Source organism: Barbus barbus, assembly GCF_936440315.1.
Source record: "Barbus barbus genome assembly, chromosome: 35".
Lineage (NCBI taxonomy): Eukaryota > Metazoa > Chordata > Actinopteri > Cypriniformes > Cyprinidae > Barbus > Barbus barbus.
This window is the reverse complement of record NC_136763.1, coordinates 19,820,967-19,842,263: the sequence shown is the minus strand read 5'-3', so window position 1 is coordinate 19,842,263 and position 21,297 is coordinate 19,820,967. Positions and strand designations below refer to the sequence as shown.

Genomic DNA, 21,297 nt, shown 5'->3' with positions numbered 1-21,297 from the left:
TCAAGTTTTCAATGATCTCTAATTAATCTAATCAAATATTGTGTTTATCTGCACTAGAGGTCGCAGTGAGCAGCAGGTTGAGCAGCAGCGCTGATTCTCTCGGCTCTCGCCGGGTTCAGTGGCGGCGCCTGTAATCCAAGCTACTGGGAGGCTGAGGCTGGCGGATCGCTTGAGCTCAGGGCTTCTGGGCTGCAGTGGACTATGTCGATCGGGTGTCCGCACTAAGTTCGGTATCGATATGGTGCTCCTGGGGGAGCTCGGGACCACCAGGTCGTCTAAGGAGGGGTGAACCGGCCCAGGTCGGAGACGGAGCAGGTCAAAGCCCCCGTGCCGATCAGTAGTGGGGTCGCGCCTGAGAATAGACACTGCAGTGCAGCCTGAGTAATACAGCGAGACCCAGACTTTTTCTGAAATAACTTTTTAATTTCATAACAAAAATTTATGACAAAAATGTTAGTGTTAATAAAAAAATGACCCCAAGGGAAAAGTCCTAATTAATCATCATTTAATCTCAGCTGCTTTTGGATTTGACTCATTTTTGAAGTTTGCGTTCCTGTTTAAAACTGTGAAGCTGCTTTGAAACAATCTGTATTGTATGAAGAGCTGTAATAAACACAAAGATTACTTTAGGATGTGCAGGACATTGCATAATTTCCTTATTGCAACATGAGCACATCAAGTGATATAGCCTACTTAAAATGGCAAATCTCAACTGCTTGACTGGTATGATTCTATTTTTACCATGAAAAAAAAAAAACATTAAAAAAAAAGTAAAAACTTTTTTGAAAAATAATTCAGGTTCTGCAGATATTTATTCAAGGTGCAGAAAATGTAATTACCTTAAACATTAGGCTACACAATGTGACTTGTTTTTAATAGCTACACTGAAAGAAATTACAAATGTTTTAAATTTATTTTTATTATTATTTATATTATTACATTATTAATACACATTTAAAAGGAGGTTTAAATTTAACAACAATAATTATGTTTGTTGCATTTATTTAATTTTTTTAATTATTCTAGATATGTTTATTATGCACTTCTCAATCCAATGTTTTAATGCATCCTCTTGCTGCTGTGGAACGCAATTCCTCCCGTTTCAGTTCCTGTAGAACTCATGAATAGTCTGTGATCCTGAAAGACAGAAGTGTACAGAAGACAGAGGTGCCCAGGTGACATCTGTGTGTCTTTTTGTGTTTGCACCTCAATACACTTACGTATTACAATACACTTTTGTCTTTAAACATTAAAACATGACTCAGTATCTATATGCAGATATTTTCTTATTACTCCATCTGTCTCATCATTCAGAAAACTGAAAATCAAACCACACAGAGCAAGACTGATCAAATGCTCAAAGCCTCACTCTTCGGTCAAATGAGGCAGGTGAGTCCAGGAAAACAGCCTGACAGTTTCTCTGAGCAGTTTCAGTATTTTTCCACTTTCCAGACACAAAAAAGTAGCCTAGATTACTAATAGGACTACCTTTCTGGGCATCTTTGCAATGCTCTATTAGGCTATTTTGCTTTTTTTTTTTTGCAAATGTATATAAATATTTTGATGCATGTTGTCTTTATGCATAAATGCATTTGATTTTGTATGTGTATGTATGTCTAGACAGAGCTGGATGATATGACACGCATGAATGAAGAAGATAAGTCTAAGATTATGAGCGAGGCTCTATACAATGCATGTTTCAAATGTACAAAAATAATACAAAATACAGCCTTTGGTGGCCTACTCTCACAAATTAGCCTATTTTGAGGGGCTTCATCACGTAAGTAGCCCTCGAGGTATTTCACACACAAACACTGTGGTAAATAACATAACTGTGACTTTCATAGATGAGATAAGTCTATTATTATGCTACATTAAATTATTGCGTTTGGCCTTTTTTACGCATGAAATTTAGATTCAAACTTATAGATACTTTACAAACATATAGATACAACGATTTTCATAATCAATCCTGTAGAAAATCCAAAGGTACAGCACCAAGATACACTGAATTAAATAATAACCAAATAAATGAGAATAGGTTGTGAACAAGGGTAAAGTCAGCTAAAATGGGCTATCAGGTAAAATGGGCCAAATAAGGTTGTAGCATCATATCTCTTTACATTTTTACAGAAAATCACAATAACTGATCTTGCATTGTTGCTTCAACACTTGTTGACATGTAGCAATAATTTTTATTGGTCTGAGTTTTTAAGGCAGGCATGGCAGAGTGTTACATGAAGCTCGTCAGAGAAATTGTAAGGTAATTGAGCCTGACATAGAAAATTTCATGAATCATTGAAGGTACTAAAGCAATTATAAATAAGCTTACCAGCAAAGCAAAGGTTTATGAACAATGCTTTGACATGCTATTTCAAATAAAACCGTTTAATTTATAAAAGAAACTTTGCTTTTTGTGAAAAAGGTCATTTTAGGTAGAAATGGCTGGTTAAGCTAAAATGGGCCACAATTTTCAGCTAAAATGGACTGCATACACACACACTTTTAGACGGAAATTGAGGGTGAAAATAGGTTTATAGGTCTAGATATCTATCCATACAAAATCTTAACAGTCTTTAAAAACAAATTCAAGCATACACAAATACAGGTGCATCTCAATAAATTAGAATGTCGTGGAAAAGTTAATTTATTTCAGTAATTCAACTCAAATTGTGAAACTCATGTATTAAATAAATTCAATGCACAAAGACTGAAGTAGTTTAAGTTTATGGTTCTTTTAATTGTGATGATTTAGGCTCACATTTAACAAAAACCCACCAATTCAAGTCAAGTCAAGTCACCTTTATTTATATAGCGCTTTTAACAATGCAAAGTGTGTCAAAGCAACTGCACAATATCAAAAAAGGAAAATAGTGTGTCAATAATGTAAAATGAAAAGATTAAAAAAAAGATTTCCAGTTAAAGGCATTTCATTATTGAATTCAGTGATGTCATCATCCAGCTCAGCTTCACTATCTTGACAAATTAGAATACTTCATAAGACCAATAAAAAAATAATTTTTAGTGAATTGTTGGCCTCCTGGAAAGTATGTTCATTTACTGTATATGTACTCAATACTCGTTAGGGGCTCCTTTTGCTTTAATTACTGCCTCAATTCGACGTGGCATGGAGGTGATCAGTTTGTGGCACTGGTGAGGTGGTATGGAAGCCCAGATTGCTTCGATAGCGGCCTTCATGTCATCTGCATTGTTGGGTCTGGTGTCTCTCATCTTCCTCTTGACAATAATGCTTCCTCTTGGGTCTCTTAACGCAATTGACACCATCTTCTCGACTAGAAGTTTGGGATCGGGAGAACCCAAGTGTCCTGCTGGGACTTTCGCAGCTGGCTACACGATGGACGCATGGGAGAGGTGGCGGGTCGTGTGTCTGGTGGCTCTTTCCGTGGAGGACATTGAAGACATTTACCTATTCGGAACCATGATAACTGGGTTTCTGCTGTTTGGATTAGGCATTGCCCTGAGGTATCGGAGAATTCAGGAGACGGGAACAGCTGTCCAAAACCTCACAAGGCTGCCCGTCATGATTGAAGCAGTTGGCAGAGCGGTCGGCTCTGAGACAGAGACTATTAACCGCAATATGGATTCGATCACGGCTAAGCTCTCGGCTTTGGAAAGGAAAATTGATGGACAAGGAGATCAGAATGGACAATGAGAATAGCTGTGAAATTAGAAGGCAGCTGTTCGCCCAAAGACCAAACAATCTTATCTCTTTTCGGCTTCCCAAAACAACAGAACAGCTTGGCAAGGTTGCTCTGGAATCTAACTCCCCGGATGAATGCTGCAGGGAGACGCTCTTTCTTCCCTCCCCCCTCAACAAACACCTTGTGATTGTCGAGCGTTTGGGTTCCGGCCAACAGTAAACAGCCACACCTTTCAGTAATGACCCTCTGTGACTTACCCTCTTTGTGGAGGGCGTCAATGTTCGTCTTCTGGACCATTGCCAAGTCAGTAGTCTTCTCCATTATTGTGGTTTCAAAGAACAAGAGATACCCATAATTTATACTGTAGAGATGGTCATTAATTGAAACTCAAATGTAAATATTCTAATATTTTGAGATACTGATTTTTGACTTTCATGAGCTGTAAGCTCTAATCATCAGAATCAGAATCAGAATGAGCTTTATTGGCCAAGTATGTTTACACATACAAGGAATTTGTTGTAGTGACAGAAGCTCCACAGTGCAACAGAAAGACAGTAACAGGACAGGACACAGGTAATAAAACAAAATAACAAGAAATAGGCAATAACCAATGTACAAAGCAGCAAAAAAAAAAAAAAAAATACACAATATATAATATAGGCGACTATGTATGTACAGGTCAAGTATGTGCAAATTAGAAATGAGAAAATAAAAATAAAATAAGTGAGTGTGGTGAATGGATAGTGTATTATAGTTGTGTGTTCCATGTTTATTGTTGAGTGTTCATGAGATGGATTGCCTGAGGTAAGAAACTGTTCCTGTGTCTGGTCGTTCTGGTGCTCAGAGCTCTGTAGCGTCAACCAGACGGTAACAGTTCAAAGAGGGAGTGTGCTGGGTGTGAGGGGTCCAGAGTGATTTTACCAGCCCTTTTGCTCACTTTGTATAAGTACAGCTCTTGGAGAGTGGGGAGGGTGTACCAATGATTCGCTCAGCAGTCCGGACTACCCTCCGTAGTCTTCTGAGGTCAGATTTGGTAGCTGAGCTGAACCAGACAGTTATTGAGGTGCAGAGGATGGATTCAATGATGGCAGAGTAGAACTGTTTCAGTAAGTCCTGTGGCAGGTTGAACTTCCTCAGCTAGCGAAGAAAGTACAACCTCTGCTGGGTCTTCCTGACAATGGAGTCTATGTGAATATCCCACTTCAGGTCCTGGGAGATGGTGGTGCCCAGGAATCTGAATGACTCCACTGCAGTCACAGTGCTGTTCATGATGGTGAGTGGGGGGAGAGCAGGGGGGTTTCTCCTGAAGTCCACGATCATCTCCACAGTTTTGAGCGTGTTAAGCTCCAGGTTGCTAAGACTGCACCAGACAGCCAGCTCCTTTGCCTCCTGTCTGTAAGCAGACTCGTCACCGTCCTGGATGAGGCCGATCAGTTTGGTGTCGTCTGCAAACTTCAGGAGCTTGACAGAGGGGTCTTTAGACGTGCAGTCGTTGGTGTAGAGGGAGAAGTTCAGTGGGGAGAGAGAGGAGAGTCTTGAGAGTTTAAATGTCTTGATTTAATCATCAAAATTAAAACAAAAAAAAAACTTTTGAAATGTTTTACTTTACATGCAATGAATCTAAAATATATGAAAGTTTCACTTTTTGAAATAACTTACAAGAAAAAATGAACTTTTTCATGACATTCTAATTTATTGAGATGCACCTGTACATGCACACAAAAGAAACCAATGCACAGAAACGCACACCTATATAACATGATCAGTTCATTTTTAATTGTATTGTTTAATTAAATATTTATTCAACTTTCTATTTAATGAAACACATTTATGGTGTTGCTATGGCACACTAAAGACGATAGTGTCAATTTACTGTTAAAAATAAAACGATTTAAGCAGAAATGACCTGTGCTGTTCTCTTTTTATATTGGGCCATTTTAACTGAACAGCTGGCCCATTTTAACTCATAATTTTTTTATTTTTCACATTTAAAAAATATTAATATTTTAAAGAGACCCATGCTAATTTATAAGAATATCATTAGATCTCATGCATAGCTTATTTGATGGTATAATAAGTCATTTACCAAAACGTGGCCCATTTTAGCTGACTTCACCCTAGGTCTGGGGAGAAATATAGCCTACTTTATGTTCAAACATTTGAAAAAAAATAGCATCTGTTTGGAGATTAAAGCTTTGGAAATGTAACAGTTGTGAAAAACAACAAAACTAGTTGAACTCCACTCAAACTCTGCTCCGCAGTTAATGTGAGTGTAGTGCTGTGTTTATCTGCACTAGAGGTCGCAGTGAGCAGCAGGTTGAGCAGCAGCGCTGATTCTCTCGGCTCTCGCCGGGTTCAGTGGCGGCGCCTGTAATCCAAGCTACTGGGAGGCTGAGGCTGGCGGATCGCTTGAGCTCAGGGCTTCTGGGCTGCAGTGGACTATGTCGATCGGGTGTCCGCACTAAGTTCGGTATCGATATGGTGCTCCTGGGGGAGCCCGGGACCACCAGGTCGTCTAAGGAGGGGTGAACCGGCCCAGGTCGGAGACGGAGCAGGTCAAAGCCCCCGTGCCGATCAGTAGTGGGGTCGCACCTGAGAATAGACACTGCAGTGCAGCCTGAGTAATACAGCGAGACCCAGACTTTTGCGTTTTAAATAACTACCAGGCCAACTATAAAATAAAACACTTTCTGGCCAAATTAAGTTACTGTTAACATAGGCTACTGTGGGGCTTTGAAGAAAATGCTCTAATTGTTAATATCGAAATAACCTCCTGGTTTACTGAACAAACAACAGAAAATTATTTTTTCATTTATTTATGTTTTGTTAAATGTTTTGCAAAATCTTGATTTTAACATGGCAAAATGTAGCATATAACAACATCACACGACCAATAGGGGGAGCACTAAACAAGCAGGCAAGTCCAAGATTGAAATTAATGAAAAAATAAAATAAAAATGTTTAATTTATTTAAATTGTTTACTTATTTGCTTTAAAATAAATACAATTCTGAAAATAAATACTGGTCCTTATGAAACTAATTTCTGAGTGTGGTCTATATTGTAGGCTATTTCTGCTCTCGAGAAAGTGTCTGCCATGTGTTTTGCACCATTTTAAATTTTAGACCATAGTATGCGAAATAAAACCACATAAAGCAAATATTTCTTGACAGTCGTTTTATTTTCAGAGGCAGGTTTTTCTCACATACAACAACAAAACAGTGAGTGTCTTTCGATGTTTTATAAGTAACACATTTCCTCGTTTATTGTCATGTCACAAACTGTGTATCAACACTCATTTAAAATGACATGTTTGCATGTGTTTCAATACTGTCTCACGAAGCGGCATGCTGTGACTTTAGTAAGTACGGTGGGAAGTGGTAGTGGTTTGCTTGATTTGGATTGTTGGTCCACCAGTTGTGATGGTGTGAGATCCACCAGAGGACTGAGATCCACCAGAGGACTGAGATCCACCTGAGGAGAGAAATCCACCTGAGGAGAGAAATCCACCTGAGATCATGAAGGACAAGAGGGAAAGAGTTATTAATGTTTACTGTACAACATACACTGGCCAGCCTACCATAAAATACAAAGAGAGATTTCAATTACCTGGAATTTGAGTCCTGGAAGAGTAAGAGGAAGAAAAAAATAATTAGTGAAGCCTGGACAAGATAATATAACATAATCCACGCTCCGCTGATTTTAACTCACATTAACTTTTAAAAATAACCAACTTACTTGATGTCCTGATTTTCCAGGAGGCTCCTGTAGGTGGCGATCTCCTGCTCCAGGCGGCTCTTGATGTCCAGCAGCAAGGCGTAATCACATCCCTGTTGCTCAATGCTTGCCCGCATTTGACAGAGCTCGGCCTCCAGCATGTTGATTTGGTTCTGGAAGCCTCCTAGCATAGCGCTGTACCTAGCCTCTGTATCTGCCAGTGAGTTCGCCAGTGCTGCTTTCTGTTTGAGAACATTCACAAAAACATAATAAAGATCCGTTGCTCTGCTTGTTTTGAGTCTTATGTTATATTTTCCTGGCTCTGGTTCAGATAATCTATCTAATCTCGCTCTACATTCCACTTGTGCCTCACCATGCTGAGCTGAGACTGCAGCTCGATCTCCAGACTCTGTAAGATGTTTCGCAGCTCTGTGATCTGTGATCTGGAAGTTTGTATGGTCTCTGTGTGGATGGTCACCTCTTTGTTCAACCCTGCCGTCTAAACAAAAGACAAAAACATTATATCATATCCAGGCACTACTTCAAGTGACATTCTGGAATATGTGGTTTATTATTCAGTGAAAACTTGATAGCAACGTATAATTCATATTGAGACTGAGGGAGAAAGAAGATGTCTTACCTTATCATTAAACCAGCCTTCCTGTTCCCTGCGGTGTTTCTGTATGATGTTCTCATAATGAGAACGAATCTCCTCCATAACCTTGTTCAGGTCTTGCTGAGGAGCAGCATCAACCTCTACGTTCACTGTGCCTGTCAGCTGTGACCTCAGTGCAGCCAGCTCCTGTAATGCCACAGTATGATATAATATAATATAATATAATATAATATAATATAATATAATATAATACAATATAATATAATATAATATAATACTCCAAAATTTAGGATCAGTTCTACATAGATGATCTATCAGAAAACCACCACAAACCTCCTGGTGGTTCTTCTTCATAAATGCCAGCTCTTCCTCCAGACCCTTGATCTGCATCTCCAGGTCGGCCCTTGCCAGGTTTGTCTGGTCCAGTAAGTGGCGCAGGTTAGCGATGTCGGCCTCCACACACTGCCGCATTACCACCTCATGCTCATATCTGATTGTTGGAAAGGTGACATAGGGAATAAACACACCAATCATTATTTAAACACAACCAATGTCATAAATACACACATGCACTATACTGTTCAAAAGATTGGAACCAGTCAGTTTTTTTACATTTTGCAATAAGTTTCTTATGCTGACCAAGCCTGCATTTATTTTATCAAAAATACAGCAAAACTGTCATTTTGTAATACGTTTTAAAATGTAATGTATTTCTGCAATATCAATGCTGATTTGTTTTAGCAGCCATTACTTCAGTCTTCGGTGTAACATGATCCTTCAAAAATCATTCTTATATGCTGATTTGCTGCTCAGTGCTCAAAACAATTGTGCTGAATATTTTATCCATCAAACTAGCTGTAAGTTCACATGAATGTGGTCAACACAGTGTAGCGTACTTGACTCTGAAGTCATCAGCAGCCAGTTTAGAGTTGTCGATCTGCAGGAGGATGTTGGCGTTGTGGATGGTAGCATTTTTAATCTAAAACATAGAATATTTAATACATGAGAACACATATTGCTTTATATCATCAAACTCTGAGAAAGCAAGCCTCTTTTTTTTTGCTGCTATATCCAAAAGAATATCATTGCACTAGAACGTGCTAGTAATGTTTCATATTCGTTCAGGCATCCCTGTACCTTGTCCTTCAGGTCCTTGATGGTGTTCCAGTAGGCGCTGTAGTCCCTCTGTGCGATCGGCCCTTTCTTCTCATAGTACTCGCGGATCTGCCTCTCCAGGATGGCATTAGCAGCCTCCAGCGAGCGCACCTTCTCCAGGTAGGATGCCAGACGGTCATTCAGGTTCTGCATGGTAGCCTTCTCATTCAGCTGGAAGTCATTTACAACGCAGCCTCCAGGCATTATGCCTGTTGCATATCCTCCACCATATCCTCCACCATAACCTCCACCGTATCCACCACCAAAACGGTGTCCTCCACCAAAGCATCCTCCTCCGTATCCTCCTCCATATCCTCCGATTCTGGATTGCATTGAGGAGGAAGAGATGCGGGTGCTTCCACCTAAGCCACCTCCATAGACGCTGTAGGCTTTCTGTGGAAAGACCGTGGAACCACACTGACTCTTGGTGATAATGGACTTTGAAGTCACGGTCTTGGGTCCTTTGGAGGACGTCATACGTACAGAGACTGACATGGTGGATGGATACGGAGATGAGATGAACCTAGAGAGGAAACTGTTAGAGTTGTCCAGACGAGGATGGCACCTTTGAGCCCAGCTCTGACCTCTTATAGGGATGCAGATCCAGGGCGGCTCCTGGACTTTGTAATTGGGTGATGAAGCGTAGGGTGTGTGTGGGAGAGTGTATGTGTGTCGGTCCCAACTGTCACTACCAGCAGAGATGAAACTTAAAGACCAGTGTTCAGGTTCCACCCCGGTGAGGAAGTTGCTAAGGAATTTATGTGTTAACCAAATTACTCACCCTCAAGACTACAATGGAGGGAGTGCGATAAAATAATTAGGCTTGCGACACACACTGTGTGTATGCAAGTTGTGTGTGTGTGTTTACAAGCATGTGCAAGTGTTTTGTGCCAGCGGAGAAAATCCCTTTGATAGTTAGGTGCAGAAAAAGGTGTCTGAGCTGGTCATGCTTGGAGATCTTATAAATTAACCATTTTCATCAAAATAAAGAAGGATTTGGCAGACAGGTAACTCCCTGAGGTGATGTGAGATCATCTGAGGCAGTTTCACCTCCCTTTTACACGGATCATCTTGAGTAATTGCATGCCCAGTTTGGAGATTATATTTTATTTTTTGTGAATGATGCCTTTGTGCAATATTTTAATATTTATTTAGTATGTGGCCAAAAACATGAGGAAAAAGTAGAAAAGATTCCACTTTTAATTTTTATTTGCTTTCGTGCAAGTTTGTCATAAGGCGTGCATCTAAATATCTAAATTAAATGGTTTATTTTAAATTATTTTGAGGAGTAAAACATCTATTTTCTTAGTGTCCTTTCCAATAAAGCTTCTTTATTCTACTTCTGAATCTGAGTGACAGAGTTTATCTGCACTAGAGGTCGCAGTGAGCAGCAGGTTGAGCAGCAGCGCTGATTCTCTCGGCTCTCGCCGGGTTCAGTGGCGGCGCCTGTAATCCAAGCTACTGGGAGGCTGAGGCTGGCGGATCGCTTGAGCTCAGGGCTTCTGGGCTGTAGTGGACTATGTCGATCGGGTGTCCGCACTAAGTTCGGTATCGATATGGTGCTCCTGGGGGAGCTCGGGACCACCAGGTCGTCTAAGGAGGGGTGAACCGGCCCAGGTCGGAGACGGAGCAGGTCAAAGCCCCCGTGCCGATCAGTAGTGGGGTCGCACCTGAGAATAGACACTGCAGTGCAGCCTGAGTAATACAGCGAGACCCAGACTTTTTCTGAAATAACTTTTTAATTTCATAACAAAAATTTATATGACAAAAATGTTAGTGTTAATAAAAAAATGATCCCAAGGGTAAAGTTTTAATTAATCATCATTTAATCATTTAATTTAAGCTACTTTTGGATTTGACTAATTTTTGAAGTTTGCATAGGCTACGTGATTCTCTTACGTTCCTGTTTAAAACTGTGAAGCTGCTTTGAAACAATCTGTATTGTATGAAGAGCTGTAATAAACACAAAGATTACTTTAGGATGTGCAGCACATTGCATAATTTCCTTATTGCAACATGAGCACATCAAGTGATATAGCCTACTTCAAATGGCAAATCTCAACTGCTTGACTGGTATGATTCTATTTTTACCATGAAAAAAAAAAAACATTTAAAAAAAAATGTAAAAACTTTTTTGAAAAATAATTCAGGTTCTGCAGATATTTATTCAAGGTGCAGAAAATGTAATTACCTTAAACATTAGGCTACACAATGTGACTTGTTTTTAATAGCTGACATACTGAAAGAAATTACAAATGTTTTTAATTTATTTTCATTATTATTTAAATTATTACATTATTAATACACATTTAAAAGGAGGTTTAAATTTAACAACAATGTTTACATTTGTTGCATTTATTTAATTTTTTTTTATTATTCTAGATATGTTTATTATGCACTTCTCAATCCAATGTAATATAGACAACTATGTATGTACAGGTCAAGTATGTGCAAATTAGAAATGAGAAAATAAAGATAAATTTAGTGAGTGTGGTGAATGGATAGTGTATTATAGTTGTGTGTTCCATGTTTATTGTTGAGTGTTCATGAGATGGATTGCCTGAGGGAAGAAACTGTTCCTGTGTCTGGTCGTTCTGGTGCTCAGAGCTCTGTAGCGTCAACCAGACGGTAACAGTTCAAAGAGGGAGTGTGCTGGGTGTGAGGGGTCCAGAGTGATTTTACCAGCCCTTTTGCTCACTTTGTATAAGTACAGCTCTTGGAGAGTGGGGAGGGTGTACCAATGATTCGCTCAGCAGTCCGGACTACCCTCCGTAGTCTTCTGAGGTCAGATTTGGTAGCTGAGCTGAACCAGACAGTTATTGAAGTGCAGAGGATGGATTCGATTATGGCGGAGTAGAGCTATTTCAGTAAGTCCTGTGGCAGGTTGAACTTCCTCAGCTAGCGAAGAAAGTACAACCTCTGCTGGGTCTTCCTGACAATGGAGTCTATGTGAATATCCCACTTCAGGTCCTGGGAGATGGTGGTGCCCAGGAATCTGAATGACTCCACTGCAGTCACAGTGCTGTTCATTATGGTGAGTGGGGAAAGAGCAGGGGGATTTCTCCTGAAGTCCATGATCATCTCCACATTTTTGAGTGTGTTAAGCTCCAGGTTGTTAAGACTGCACCAGACAGCCAGCTCCTTAACCTCCTGTCTGTAAGCAGACTCGTCACCGTCCTGGATGAGGCCGATCAGTTTGGTGTCGTCTGCAAACTTCAGGAGCTTGACAGAGGGGTGTTTAGATGTGCAGTCGTTGGTTTAGAGGGAGAAGAGCAGTGGGGAGAGTACGCAGCCCTGAGGAGCTCCAGTGCTGATGGTTCGAGTCCTGGATGAGAATTTACCAAGCTTTACTAACTGCTGTCTGTCTGTCTGACATTCATTTTTTTAGATATTAAAGTGGAACCTGTCTAATCTAGAAATGCATGCGTTTTGTCTTTAAACATTAAAACATGACTCAGTATCTTTATGCAGATATTTTCTTATTACTCCATCTGTCTCATCATTCAGAAAACTGAAAATCAAACCACACAGAGCAAGACTGATCAAATGCCCAAAGCCTCACTCTTCGGTCAAATGAGGCAGGTGAGTCCAGGAAAACAGCCTGACAGTTTCTCTGAGCAGTTTCAGTATTTTTACACTTTCCAGACACAAAAAAGTAGACTAGATTACTAATAGGACTACCTTTCTGGGCATCTTTGCAATGCTCTATTAGGCTATTTTGCTTTCTTTTTCTTTTTTTTGCAAATGTATATAAATATTTTAATGCATGTTGTCTTTATGCATAAATGCATTTGATTTTTTATGTGTACTGTATGTCTAGACAGAGCTGGATGATATGACACGCATGAATGAAGAAGATAAGTCTAAGATTATGAGCGAGGCTCTATACAATGCATGTTTCAAATGTACAAAAATAATACAAAATACAGCCTTTGGTGGCCTACTCTCACAAATTTGCCTATTTTGAGGGGCTTCAGCACGTAAGTAGCCCTCGAGATATTTCACACACAAACACTGTGGTAAAGTAAAGTCTAAAAAAACTACGGTAAAGTCAGCTAAAATGGGCTATCAGGTAAAATGGGCCAAATAAGGATGTAGCATCATATCTCTTTAGATTTTTTTACAGAAAATCACAATAACTGATCTTGCATTGTTGCTTCAACACTTGTTGACATGTAGCAATAATTTTTATTGGTCTGAGTTTTTAAGGCGGGCAGGGCAGAGTGTTACATGAAGCTCGTCAGAGAAATTGTAAGGCAATTGAGCCTGACATAGAAAATTTCATGAATCATTGAAGGTACTAAAGCAATTATAAATAAGCTTACCAGCAAAGCAAAGGTTTATGTTTTGACATGCTCTTTCAAATAAAACAGTTTAATTTATATAGGTGAAAGTAGGTTTTATAGGCCTAGATATGTATCCATCCAAAATCTTAACAGTCTTTAAAAAAAAAATTAAAGCATACACAAATACAGGTGCATCTCAATAAATTAGAATGTCGTGGAAAAGTTAATTTATTTCAGTAATTCAACTCAAATTGTGAAACTCGTGTATTAAATAAATTCAATGCACAAAGACTGAAGTAGTTTAAGTCTTTGGTTCTTTTAATTGTGATGATTTAGGCTCACATTTAACAAAAACCCACCAATTCACACCAATTCTCAACAAATTAGAATACTTCATAAGACCAATAAAAAAATAATTTTTAGTGAATTGTTGGCCTCCTGGAAAGTATGTTCATTTACTGTATACAGTGGGTATGGAAAGTATTCAGACCCCCTTACATTTTTCACTCTTTGTTATATTGCAGCCATTTGCTAAAATCATTTAAGTTCATTTTTTTTCCTCATTAATGTACACACAGCACCTCATATTGACAGAAAAACACAGAATTGTTGAATTTTTTCAGATTTATTAAAAAAGAAAAACTGAAATATCACATGGTCCTAAGTATTCAGACCCTTTGCTCAGTATTTAGTAGAAGCACCCTTTTGATCTAATACAGCCATGAGTCTTTTTGGGAAAGTTGCAACAAGTTTTTCACACCTGGATTTGGGGATCCTCTGCCATTCCTCCTTGCAGATCCTCTCCAGTTCTGTCAGGTTGGATGGTAAACGTTGGTGGACAGCCATTTTTATGTCTCTCCAGAGATGCTCAATTGGGTTTAAGTCAGGACTCTGGCTGGGCCATTCAAGAACAGTCAGGGAGTTGTTGTGAAGCCCCTCCTTCGTAATTTTAGCTGTGTGCTTAGGGTCATTGTCTTGTTGGAAGGTAAACCTTCGGCCCAGTCTAAGGTCCTGAGAAGGTTTTCCTCAAGGATATCCCTGTACTTGGCCGCATTCATCTTTCCCTCGATTGCAACCAGTTGTCCTGTCCCTGCAGCTGAAAAACACCCCCACAGTATGATGCTACCATGCTTCACTGTTGGGACTGTGCAGGTGAGGAGCAGTGCCTGGTTTTCTCCACACATACCGCTTAGAATTAAGGCCAAAAAGTTCTATCTTGGTCTCATCAGACCAGAGAATCTTCAGGTGTTTTTTAGCAAACTCCATGCGGGCTTTCGTGTGTCTTGCACTGAGGAGAGGCTTCCGTTGGGCCACTCTGCCATAAAGCCCCGACTGGTGGGAGGGCTGCAGTGATGGTTGACTTTCTACAACTTTCTCCCATCTCCCGACTGCATCTCTGGAGCTCAGCCACAGTGATCTTTGGGTTCTTCTTTACCTCTCTCACCAAGGCTCTTCTCCCCCGATAGCTCAGTTTGGCCGGACGGCCAGCTCTAGGAAGGGTTCTGGTTGGCCCAAACGTCTTTCATTTAAGGATTATGGAGGCCACTGTGCTCTTAGGAACCTTAAGTGCAGCAGAATTTCTTGCCACAATTCTGTCAGTTCCTTTGACCTCATGATTCTCATTTGCTCTGACATGCACTGTGAGCTTTCCTAATCAAGTCCAGTCAGTATAATCAAACACAGCTGGAATCAAATGAATGTGTAGAACCATCTCAAGGATGATCCGAAGAAATGGACAGCACCTGAGTTAAATATATGAGTGTCACAGCAAAGGGTCTGAATACTTAGGACCATGTGATATTTCAGTTTTTCTTTTTTAATGAATCTGCAAAAATGTCAACAATTCTGTGTTTTTCTGTCAATATGGGCATGGAGGTGATCAGTTTGTGGCACTGCTGAGGTGGTATGGAAGACCAGATTGCATTGATAGCGGCCTTCAGGTCATCTGCATTGTTGGGTCTGGTGTCTCTTATCTTCCTCTTGACAATACCCCATAGATTCTCTGTGGAGTTCAGGTCAGGCAAGTTTGCTGGCCAATCAAGCACAGTAACACCATGGTCATTGAACCAGCTCTTGGTACCTTTGGTAGGTGCCAAGTCCTGCTGGAAAATGAAATCAGCATCTCCATAAAGCTTGGCAGCAGAAGGAAGCATGAAGTGCTCCGGTAGATGGCTGCGTTGACTGTGGACTTCAGAAAACACAGTGGACCAACACCAGTAGATGACATGGCAGCCCAAATTATCACAGACTGTGGAAACTTCACACTGGACTTCAAGCAACATGGATTCTGTGCCTCTCCACTCTTCCTCCAGACTCTGGGACCTTGATTTCCAAATGAAATGCAAAATTTACTTTCATCTGAATAGAGGACTTTGGACCACTGAGCAACAGTCCAGTTCTTTTTCTCCACAGCCCAGGTAAGACGCTTCTGACGTTGTCTCTGGTTCAGAAGTGGCTTGGTAGCCCTTTTCCTGAAGACGTCTGAGCATGGTGACTCTTGATGCACTGACTCCAGCTTCAGTCCACTCCTTGTGAAGCTCTCACAAGTGTTTGAATCAGCTTTGCTTGACAGTATTCTCAAGCTTGCAGTCATCCCTGTTGCTTGTGCACCTTTTCCTACCCAAATTCTTCCTTCCAGTCAACTTTGCATTTAATATGCTTTGATACAGCACTCTGTAAACAGCCACACCTTTCAGTAATGACCCTCTGTGACTTACCTTCTTTGTGGAGGGCGTCAATGTTCGTCTTCTGGATCATTGCCAAGTCAGCAGTCTTCTCCATTGTTGTGGTTTCAAAGAACAAGAGATACTCTGAATTTATACTGTAGTGATGGTCATTAATTGAAACTCAAATGTAAATATTCTAATATTTTGAGTTACAGATTTTTGACTTTCATGAGCTGTAAGCTCTAATCATCAAAATTAAAAGAAAAAAAAACTTTTGAAATGTTTTACTTTACCTGCAATGAATCTAAATTATATGAAAGTTTCACTTTTTGAAATATATTACAAGAAAAAATGAACTTTTTCACGACATTCTAATTTATTGAGATGCACCTGTACATGCACACAAAAGAAACCAATGCACAGAAACACACACCTATCTATTTAATGAAACACATTTATGGTGCTGCTATGGCACACTAAAGACGATAGTGTCAATTTACTGTTAAAAGTAAAACGATTTAAGAATTTTTTCTCTTTTTATATTGGCCCATTTTAAATGAACAGCTGGCCAATTTTTACCTGAATGTTGTGCCGTGGCTCAAGAAGGTACCTGCTGTTACTCTAACTCTCATAATTTTTTCTTTTTCACATTTAAAAAATATTAATATTTTTAAGAGACCCATGCTAATTTAAAAGAATATCATTAGATCTCATGCATAGCTTATTTGATGGTATAATAAGTCATTTACCAAAACGTGGCCCATTTTAGCTGACTTCACCCTAGGTCTGGGGAGAAATATAGCCTACTTTATGTTCAAACATTTGAAAAAAATAGCATCTGTTTGGAGATTAAAGCTTTGGAAATGTAACAATTGTGAAAAACAACAAAACTAGTTGAACTCCACTCAAACTCTGCTCCGCAGCTAATGTGAGTGTAGTGTTGTGTGTATCTGCACTAGAGGTCGCAGTGAGCAGCAGGTTGAGCAGCAGCGCTGATTCTCTCGGCTCTCGCCGGGTTCAGTGGCGGCGCCTGTAATCCAAGCTACTGGGAGGCTGAGGCTGGCGGATCGCTTGAGCTCAGGGCTTCTGGGCTGCAGTGGACTATGTCGATCGGGTGTCCGCACTAAGTTCGGTATCGATATGGTGCTCCTGGGGGAGCTCGGGACCACCAGGTCGTCTAAAGAGGGGTGAACCGGCCCAGGTCGGAGACGGAGCAGGTCAAAGCCCCCGTGCCGATCAGTAGTGGGGTCGCACCTGAGAATAGACACTGCAGTGCAGCCTGAGTAATACAGCGAGACCCAGACTTTTGCGTTTTAAATAACTACCAGGCCAAATATAAAATAAAACGCTTTCTGGCCAAATTAAGTTACTGTTAACATAGGCTACTGTGGGGCTTTGAAGAAAATGCTCTAATTGTTAATATCGAAATAACCTCCTGGTTTACTGAACAAACAACAGAAAATTATTTTTTCATTTATTTATGTTTTGTTAAATGTTTTGCAAAATCTTGATTTTAACATGGCAAAATGTAGCATATAATAGCATCACACGACCAATAGGGGGAGCACTAAACAAGCAGGCAAGTCCAAGATTGAAATTAATGAAAAAATAAAATAAAAATGTTTAATTTATTTAAATTGTTTACTTATTTGCTTTAAAATTAATACAATTCTGAAAATAAATACTGGTCCTTATGAAACTAATTTCTGAGTGTGGTCTATATTGTAGGCTTTATTGTATGCGAAATAAAAACACACATAACAAATATTTCTTGACAGTCGTTTTATTTTCAGAGACAGGTTTTTCTCACATACAACAACAAAACAGTGAGTGTCTTTCGATTTTTTATAAGTAACACATTTCCTCGTTTATTGTCATGTCACAAACTGTGTATCAACACTCATTTAAAATGACATGTCTGCATGTGTTTGAATACTGTCTCACGAAGCGGCATGCTGTGACTTTAGTAAGTACGGTGGGAAGTGGTAGTGGTTTGCTTGATTTGGATTGTTGGTCCACCAGTTGTGATGGTGTGAGATCCACCAGAGGACTGAGATCCACCAGAGGACTGAGATCCACCTGAGGAGAGAAATCCACCTGAGGAGAGAAATCCACCTGAGATCATGAAGGACAAGAGGGAAAGAGTTATTAATGTTTACTGTACAACATACACTGGCCAGCCTACCATAAAATACAAAGAGAGATTTCAATTACCTGGAATTTGAGTCCTGGAAGAGTAAGAGGAAGAAAAAAATAATTAGTGAAGCCTGGACAAGATAATATAACATAATCCACGCTCCGCTGATTTTAACTCACATTAACTGTTAAAAAGAACCGACTTACTTGATGTCCTGATTTTCCAGGAGGCTCCTGTAGGTGGCGATCTCCTGCTCCAGGCGGCTCTTGATGTCCAGCAGCAAGGCGTAATCACATCCCTGTTGCTCAATGCTAGCCCGCATTTGACAGAGCTCGGCCTCCAGCATGTTGATTTGGTTCTGGAAGCCTCCTAGCATAGCGCTGTACCTAGCCTCTGTTTCTGCCAGTGAGTTCGCCAGTGCTGCTTTCTGTTTGAGAACATTCACAAAAACATAATAAAGATCCGTTGCTCTGCTTGTTTTGAGTCTTATGTTATATTTTCCTGCCTCTGGTTCAGATAATCTATCTAATCTCGCTCTACATTCCACTTGTGCCTCACCATGCTGAGCTGAGACTGCAGCTCGATCTCCAGACTCTGTAAGATGTTTCGCAGCTCTGTGATCTGTGATCTGGAAGTTTGTATGGTATCTGTGTGGATGGTCACCTCTTTGTTCAACCCTGCCGTCTAAACAAAAGACAAAAACACTACATTACTATCCAGGCACTACTTCAAGTGACATTCTGGAATATGTGGTTTATTATTCAGTGAAAACTTGATAGCAACGTAGAATTCATATTGAGACTGAGGGAGAAAGAAGATGTCTTACCTTATCATTAAACCAGCCTTCCTGTTCCCTGCGGTGTTTCTGTATGATGTTCTCATAATGAGAACGAATCTCCTCCATAACCTTGTTCAGGTCTTGCTGAGGAGCAGCATCAACCTCTACGTTCACTGTGCCTGTCAGCTGTGACCTCAGTGCAGCCAGCTCCTGTAAAGCCACAGTATGATATAATATAATATAATATAATATAATATAATATAATATAATATAATATAATATAATATAATACTCCAAAATTTAGGATCAGTTCTACATAGATGATATATCAGAAAACCACCACAAACCTCCTGGTGGTTCTTCTTCATAAATGCCAGCTCTTCCTCCAGACCCTTGATCTGCATCTCCAGGTCGGCCCTTGCCAGGTGTGTCTGGTCCAGTAAGTGGCGCAGGTTAGCGATGTCGGCCTCCACACACTGCCGCATTACCACCTCATGCTCATATCTGATTGTTGGAAAGGTGACATAGGGAATAAACACACCAATCATTATTTAAACACAACCAATGTCATAAATACACACATGCACTATACTGTTCAAAAGATTGGAACCAGTCAGTTTTTTTACATTTTGCAATAAGTTTCTTATGCTGACCAAGCCTGCATTTATTTGATCAAAAATACAGCAAAACTGTCATTTTGTAATACGTTTTAAAATGTAATGTATTTCTGCAATATCAATGCTGATTTGTTTTAGCAGCCATTACTCCCAGTCTTCGGTGTAACATGATCCTTCAAAAATCATTCTTATATGCTGATTTGCTGCTCAGTGCTCAAAACAGTTGTGCTGAATATTTTATCCATCAAACTAGCTGTAAGTTCACATGAATGTGGTCAACGCAGTGTAGCGTACTTGACTCTGAAGTCATCAGCAGCCAGTTTAGAGTTGTCGATCTGCAGGAGGATGTTGGCGTTGTGGATGGTAGCATTTTTAATCTAAAACATAGAATATTTAATACATGAGAACACATATTGCTTTATATCATCAAACTCTGAGAAAGCAAGTCTCTTTTTTTTAGCTGCTATATCCAAAAGAATATCATTGCACTAGAACGTGCTAGTAATGTTTCATATTCGTTCAGGCATTCCTGTACCTTATCCTTCAGGTCCTTGATGGTGTTCCAGTAGGCGCTGTAGTCCCTCTGTGCGATCGGCCCTTTCTTCTCATAGTACTCATGGATCTGCCTCTCCAGGATGGCATTAGCAGCCTCCAGCGAGCGCACCTTCTCCAGGTAGGATGCCAGACGGTCATTCAGGTTCTGCATGGTAGCCTTCTCATTCAGCTGGAAGTCATTTACAACGCAGCCTCCAGGCATTATGCCTGTTGCATATCCTCCACCATAACCTCCACCGTATCCACCACCAAAATTGTGTCCTCCACCAAAACATCCTCCTCCGTATCCTCCTCCATATCCTCCGTTTCTGGATTGCATTGAGGAGGAAGAGATGCGGGTGCTTCCACCTAAGCCACCTCCATAGACGCTGTAGGCTTTCTGTGGAAAGACCGTGGAACCACACCGACTCTTGGTGACAATGGACTTTGAAGTCACGGTCTTGGGTCCTTTGGAGGACGTCATACGTACAGAGACTGACATGGTGGATGGATACGGAGATGAGATGAACCTAGAGAGGAAACTGTTAGAGTTGTCCAGATGAGGATGGCACCTTTGAGCCCAGCTCTGACTTCTTATAGGGATGCAGATCCAGGGCGGCTCCTGGACTTTGTGATTGGGTGATGAAGGGTAGGGTGTGTGTGGGAGAGTGATGTGTGTCGGTCCCAACTGTCACTACCAGCAGAGATGAACCTTAAAGACCAGTGTTCAGGTTCCACCCCAGTGAGGAAGTTGCTAAGGAATTTATGTGTTAACCAAATATACTCATGAGATGTTCTCACCCTCAAGACTACAATGGAGGGAGTGCGATAAAATAATTAGACTTGCAACACACACTGTGTGTATGCAAGTTGTGTGTGTGTGTTTACAAGCATGTGCAAGTGTTTTGTGCCAGCGGAGGAAATACCTTCGATAGTTAGGCGCCGAAAAAGGTGTCTGAGCTGGTCATGCATGGTTGGAGATCTTATAAATTAACCATTTTCATCATAATAAAGAAGGATTTGGCTGGCAGGTGATGTGAGATCATCTGAGGCAGTTTCACCTCCCTTTTACACGGATCATCTTGAGTAATGCCCAGTTTGGGTATTATATTTTATTTTATTTTTTTGTG

General features: G+C 40.4%; 1 protein-coding gene across 1 annotated transcript; it reads right to left on the bottom strand.

Moving 5' to 3' along the window:
- Window positions 1–7,395: 7,395 nt before the first annotated feature.
- Window positions 7,396–20,669, bottom strand: LOC306854802 (uncharacterized protein; the record flags this gene model as incomplete). Its single annotated transcript, XM_079393029.1, has 16 exons — window positions 7,396–7,620; window positions 7,752–7,877; window positions 8,019–8,180; window positions 8,328–8,484; window positions 8,891–8,973; window positions 9,132–9,897; window positions 10,490–10,844; window positions 17,114–17,355; window positions 18,038–18,216; window positions 18,273–18,282; window positions 18,445–18,665; window positions 18,797–18,922; window positions 19,065–19,226; window positions 19,364–19,520; window positions 19,928–20,010; window positions 20,169–20,669. The coding sequence occupies 16 exons, from the start codon at window positions 20,667–20,669 to the stop codon at window positions 7,396–7,398; spliced, it is 3,555 nt and encodes a 1,184-aa protein (XP_079249155.1).
- Between the last annotated feature and the right edge of the window lie 628 nt (window positions 20,670–21,297).